A 6,923-nucleotide genomic window follows, 5' to 3' on the forward strand; every position below is an offset into this window, starting at 1 on the left:
GGGGGGAATACATGGAAATATTGGCTAGCATTTATAGACACACAAAGGGTTAAAGCCAAACCAACCCACTTAAAGCGCAACCCCAACTTCTCACAATCTGATTGCAACTACAACCAGCAGGATGGAAAAGCCGACCGATCACCTTCCCTTCCTGCGGTTGTGCGGACCTCACAATCCAGGAATTGCACTGGAGGGGTCACACTGGTGTATGGGCAGATCTGTGAAAGATGGAACGTTATATCTCCAGTGACAACAACATCATAAAACTCTGTTCTATTTTGTAGGGAATCTCCGGTGGATTGCAGCGTCAACAAATGCAGCAAACTCGCCGGGTCGGAGAACAACGGGATGACTTACAACACCTTCATGGATGAGAAGAGCGCCCCTCCCCCTAACATGACGACGAATGAGAGAAGAGTCATTGTCCCAGCAGGTGAGTTATGTAATGTGAGGTCACAGGGGCTGCGTGTGCATGGCGGGGGGATAGGGAGATGACAGACATAGAACCTTACAAATCTAGAACATTCCTGATGTGTCACAAAATGATTGCTCAGAGAAGAGCCGCCTTTTATCATTAAAAAGCCGTCCTTGAGCTCCAGGTCAGTGACTTGGCCTAGACTGAGATGATGTCATCAGTCTGCTGCAGGCAGGAGGAAGCGTCTCCTCAGTCTCCCCTCCCCCAGTGATCAGTCTGCTGCAGGCAGGAGGAAGCGTCTCCTCAGTCTCCCCTCTGTCCCGAATCAATCCAAAATTTAAAAGGTTCTGGCTAGAGTTAGGTTTTATATTATCATATTAACATGTCATATCAATGAGACAGTATAATCATTTATCCCTTCTCACCATATCCTCTATAGCTTTACTGTTTCTGTATCATTACATTGGGGACAGTGATCACCGGAGGGAACCTGTATGGTTATAGTGTCTCTGTGTCATTACACTGAGGACAGTGATCACCGGAGGGAACCTGTATGGTTATACTGTCTCTGTGTCATTACACTGAGGACAGTGATCACTGGGGGAACCTGTATGGTTATACCGTCTCTGTATCATTACACTGAGGACAGTGATCACTGGGGGGAACCTGTATGGTTATACTGTCTCTGTGTCATTACACTGAGGACAGTGATCACTGGGGGGAACCTGTATGGTTATACCGTCTCTGTATCATTACACTGAGGACAGTGATCACCGGAGGGAACCTGTATGGTTATAGTGTCTCTGTGTCATTACATTGGGGACAGTGATCACCGGAGGGAACCTGTATGGTTATATTGTCTCTGTGTCATTACACTGAGGACAGTGATCACCGGAGGGAACCTGTATGGTTATACTGTCTCTGTGTCATTACACTGAGGACAGTGATCACTGGGGGGAACCTGTATGGTTATACCGTCTCTGTATCATTACACTGAGGACAGTGATCACTGGGGGGAACCTGTATGGTTATACTGTCTCTGTGTCATTACACTGAGGACAGTGATCACTGGGGGGAACCTGTATGGTTATACTGTCTCTGTATCATTACACTGAGGACAGTGATCACTGGATCTAGAACATTCCTGATGTGTCACAAAATGATTGCTCAGAGAAGAGCCGCCTTTTATCATTAAAAAGCCGTCCTTGAGCTCCAGGTCAGTGACTTGGCCTAGACTGAGATGATGTCATCAGTCTGCTGCAGGCAGGAGGAAGCGTCTCCTCAGTCTCCCCTCCCCCAGTGATCAGTCTGCTGCAGGCAGGAGGAAGCGTCTCCTCAGTCTCCCCTCTGTCCCGAATCAATCCAAAATTTAAAAGGTTCTGGCTAGAGTTAGGTTTTATATTATCATATTAACATGTCATATCAATGAGACAGTATAATCATTTATCCCTTCTCACCATATCCTCTATAGCTTTACTGTTTCTGTATCATTACATTGGGGACAGTGATCACCGGAGGGAACCTGTATAGTTATACTGTCTCTGTATCATTACCCTGAGGCCAGTGATCACTGGGGGGGAACCTGTATGGTTATACTGTCTCTGTATCATTACCCTGAGGCCAGTGATCACTGGGGGGGAACCTGTATGGTTATACTGTCTCTGTATCATTACCCTGAGGCCAGTGATCACTGGGGGGGAACCTGTATGGTTATACTGTCTCTGTATCATTACCCTGAGGCCAGTGATCACTGGGGGGGAACCTGTATGGTTATACTGTCTCTGTATCATTACCCTGAGGCCAGTGATCACTGGGGGGGAACCTGTATGGTTATACTGTCTCTGTATCATTACCCTGAGGCCAGTGATCACTGGGGGGGAACCTGTATGGTTATACTGTCTCTGTATCATTACCCTGAGGCCAGTGATCACTGGGGGGGAACCTGTATGGTTATACTGTCTCTGTATCATTACCCTGAGGCCAGTGATCACTGGGGGGGAACCTGTATGGTTATACTGTCTCTGTATCATTACCCTGAGGCCAGTGATCACTGGGGGGGAACCTGTATGGTTATACTGTCTCTGTATCATTACCCTGAGGCCAGTGATCACTGGGGGGGAACCTGTATGGTTATACTGTCTCTGTATCATTACCCTGAGGCCAGTGATCACTGGGGGGGAACCTGTATGGTTATACTGTCTCTGTATCATTACCCTGAGGCCAGTGATCACTGGGGGGGAACCTGTATGGTTATACTGTCTCTGTATCATTACCCTGAGGCCAGTGATCACTGGGGGGGAACCTGTATGGTTATACTGTCTCTGTATCATTACCCTGAGGCCAGTGATCACTGGGGGGGAACCTGTATGGTTATACTGTCTCTGTATCATTACCCTGAGGCCAGTGATCACTGGGGGGGAACCTGTATGGTTATACTGTCTCTGTATCATTACCCTGAGGCCAGTGATCACTGGGGGGGAACCTGTATGGTTATACTGTCTCTGTATCATTACCCTGAGGCCAGTGATCACTGGGGGGGAACCTGTATGGTTATACTGTCTCTGTATCATTACCCTGAGGCCAGTGATCACTGGGGGGGAACCTGTATGGTTATACTGTCTCTGTATCATTACCCTGAGGCCAGTGATCACTGGGGGGGAACCTGTATGGTTATACTGTCTCTGTATCATTACCCTGAGGCCAGTGATCACTGGGGGGGAACCTGTATGGTTATACTGTCTCTGTATCATTACCCTGAGGCCAGTGATCACTGGGGGGGAACCTGTATGGTTATACTGTCTCTGTATCATTACCCTGAGGCCAGTGATCACTGGGGGGGAACCTGTATGGTTATACTGTCTCTGTATCATTACCCTGAGGCCAGTGATCACTGGGGGGGAACCTGTATGGTTATACTGTCTCTGTATCATTACCCTGAGGCCAGTGATCACTGGGGGGGAACCTGTATGGTTATACTGTCTCTGTATCATTACCCTGAGGCCAGTGATCACTGGGGGGGAACCTGTATGGTTATACTGTCTCTGTATCATTACCCTGAGGCCAGTGATCACTGGGGGGGAACCTGTATGGTTATACTGTCTCTGTATCATTACCCTGAGGCCAGTGATCACTGGGGGGGAACCTGTATGGTTATACTGTCTCTGTATCATTACCCTGAGGCCAGTGATCACTGGGGGGGAACCTGTATGGTTATACTGTCTCTGTATCATTACCCTGAGGCCAGTGATCACTGGGGGGGAACCTGTATGGTTATACTGTCTCTGTATCATTACCCTGAGGCCAGTGATCACTGGGGGGGAACCTGTATGGTTATACTGTCTCTGTATCATTACCCTGAGGCCAGTGATCACTGGGGGGGAACCTGTATGGTTATACTGTCTCTGTATCATTACCCTGAGGCCAGTGATCACTGGGGGGGAACCTGTATGGTTATACTGTCTCTGTATCATTACCCTGAGGCCAGTGATCACTGGGGGGGAACCTGTATGGTTATACTGTCTCTGTATCATTACCCTGAGGCCAGTGATCACTGGGGGGGAACCTGTATGGTTATACTGTCTCTGTATCATTACCCTGAGGCCAGTGATCACTGGGGGGGAACCTGTATGGTTATACTGTCTCTGTATCATTACCCTGAGGCCAGTGATCACTGGGGGGGAACCTGTATGGTTATACTGTCTCTGTATCATTACCCTGAGGACAGTGATCACTGGAGGGAACCTGTATGGTTATACTGTCCATAGACGTCATGGTCTCCATACACAGCTCTCATGATGTATGTAGTTTGGAATAAAAGGTTCTATAATATTGGTCTATATTTGTACTATGCAGCAGTGATTCTGGATGTACATTTGACCAATGGGATGTCAAGGAATGATTTGCATGGCTGAAATGAGGAAGAATCCTCTTATTTTTGGGGTGATGGGATGAGACATGTGATCACCTCCTGTTCTTGGAAGGTTGTGGTGCGCAGGTCATATATCAGTAATTGCTCCAATAGTTCCATTGGGAGATTTGGATACACAATGACTGGCTGTGCTTTGTCCTGTACAGATCCCTCGTTGTGGAGTCAGGATCACGTGCGGCAGTGGCTGGATTGGGCCATTAAGGAATACGGATTGATGGACATCGACTCGTCACTATTCCAGAACATGGAGGGGAAGGACCTCTGCAAAATGACGAAGGAGAATTTCCTGCGCAGCACATCTCTCTACAACACGGAGGTTCTCCTCTCTCATCTCACCTACCTCAGGGAAAGTGAGTGTCCCCCCCCCATTCACCCGCACACATTCACCCGCACACATTCACCAAGCAACGTCTCGGGAGGATTTCAGGTTTAGAAGAGTAATAGACAGTTATTGATCTCACCGGCCAAATCCCAGATCTGCTCTACCGTACATCAATGGCAGGCAGGGAGGTCCAAGCTGCGCCTATAAGGGTAGACATTGCGTCATGTGCTATAGATACAGACACCGGGCCTTCTAGAAGTGGAACCAAAGCGTACGATGGCAAAGAATATTAATTAAGAAAGAAAATCGGGTTGCCAACTCATTTTATATTGGGGACCTCAAGTGTGGCCCCGGACATCACCGAAAAGCCCCACAAAGTATTCAGTGGGCTTGATTCTACAGAACGCTGTCAGGCGGCAGCCATAGGATTGGTTGGAGACTGGAGATAGGATTCAGGAGACATTGAGGACAGGAGACTGCTAGAGATCACAGCACCTCCAGCCCACCCATTCTTCCATATTTGTTGCTCTGCCTTTAGAACATTGCGATGCTGAGAGGCTCATTCATAAATGTTCAGCACATCGTATAGTGGGGTGGATGTCGCTCGCACTGCACTAGCACCTCCAGATGGCGCTGATGAGTAAAGGAGTTTCCTCTGCTCTAGAACTTTTATAAATGAACCCCATGCTGTCCCCAGGCACTATAAGGGCTGCACAATAAGTGACAAAGAGCAGATTACTGGGATTTAAAGTGAATCTAAACCAAAAAAAACAAAAACATCATATATGGCAGATTACTGGTCCTTAGATGTGGTGGCTGCATTAGTGTTCTTTTTTTCAGGCTTGTTCCCTTTATATTCACCTGGTTATCTTTCCAGTAACACTTCCTGTCCTAGGGTGACAACGCTCACTTCCTGTACTGTATCTGAGGAGGTGTAAAATTGTCACCCAAGGCCGCTCTCCTGACCTGGACTACAAACACCTCCTCCTTTCCTCATCTTTATTACATAGAGAGGTGGTGCTCTGCAGTTCACATTAGAAAGCAGATAACACGGATTGTGATTTCAGTTCGGCACAAAGGAAGTCACAAGGGCTCTGGACTCCTATGGGGGTCAATGGGTAGATTTCTGTACTTGCAGCAAGCGTATCTAGTGTGACAAAAAGAAAACGAATGCGGCCGCCGCATCTATGGACTAGTGAGCTGCAATGTATGACATTTCTGTTCTTGAGCTGAATTCACTCAATAAGACAATGAGAACGTCAGAGAATATTTCCCAGCAACTTGTGCGACCCAACCAGGCGGCCCGTAGAAGGCAGTTGCTGATTGGTTGGTAGGGATGAGTCCCTATGCTGGATGATCGTAGATGCTGTTTGGAAAGCGGATATCTTTACATATTTAGTATTTAGATGATTCCAGAGCAGAGATCTATTCCCTACATCGCTGTGCCGGGGACCTCACCCTATAACACGTCACCAAAGTCCTTACACAGGACCGCTGGGAACAAACGTATACATTGTATATGAACAGAGCATTGATACAAAGCGTATGATACTACAGAGCAATATAAACATCAACTCCGAACACATAGGAAGGATCTAGTTGTGCCATCACCATGAGTAACTATATATCAGTATCCCAATGTATAGAAAGGTTCAGTGTAAAGCAGACATACAATACTCGGGGTTCTCATCCAGATTCCATTGGGGGGGGGGGACCTAGGAAGGGTCTGTATATTCAATGAAATTGGCAGCACCTTCCTCTGCTCTTTGTACATAGCTCCGTCTGCACTTTGCTGCCCCACACAAGAAGAACAGGAGACCTCTGTGTCCGCCTCCGATTACCCCAGGACACGGCACACATCTGCATCCCATGTGCCACCAATCTGACCAATCTCCTGTACAGCAAACCGCTCCTGACCTCTGACCTGTGTCACACCGGGGTCATACAACAGTGGCAGCCAGGACCGCCGGTAGTTGATGTGCAGATTAACCCTTTGGGGAATTAGTCTGCTCCACAGATGTATGGCAAAGCCTCTCCTATATCATTTCCCAAAAATGCTGCTTTTATTCCCCCAGTCACATGACTGCTAGTAGCTTCTGTCAATCACAATGAGCAGAGCGGGGATGCGGCACGTTAACCAGGCTGACTATGCGTTGGCACGGCGTCCTGTACCTCTGATTAGGTGCTGAGGAACATAACACGGATATACTTAGTGTGGTCAGAATAATGGAGGAACACGGGGGGGGGGGGGGGCGGGG

At 47.9% G+C, this 6,923-nt stretch overlaps 1 protein-coding gene across 1 annotated transcript in view; it reads left to right on the forward strand.

Moving 5' to 3' along the window:
- The window catches only part of FLI1 (Fli-1 proto-oncogene, ETS transcription factor), a 57,137-nt gene that overhangs the window by 12,193 nt on the left and 38,021 nt on the right, over positions 1-6,923 (forward strand). Inside the window, exons 2-3 of the mRNA XM_018569747.1 lie at positions 285-433; positions 4,490-4,693. Coding sequence (XP_018425249.1) covers positions 285-433; positions 4,490-4,693 — 353 coding nt within the window. The remainder of the gene's footprint in view (positions 1-284; positions 434-4,489; positions 4,694-6,923) is intronic.

This window comes from Nanorana parkeri, unplaced genomic scaffold, assembly GCF_000935625.1.
Source record: "Nanorana parkeri isolate BGI_ZX_2015 unplaced genomic scaffold, ASM93562v1 scaffold1388, whole genome shotgun sequence".
Lineage (NCBI taxonomy): Eukaryota > Metazoa > Chordata > Amphibia > Anura > Dicroglossidae > Nanorana > Nanorana parkeri.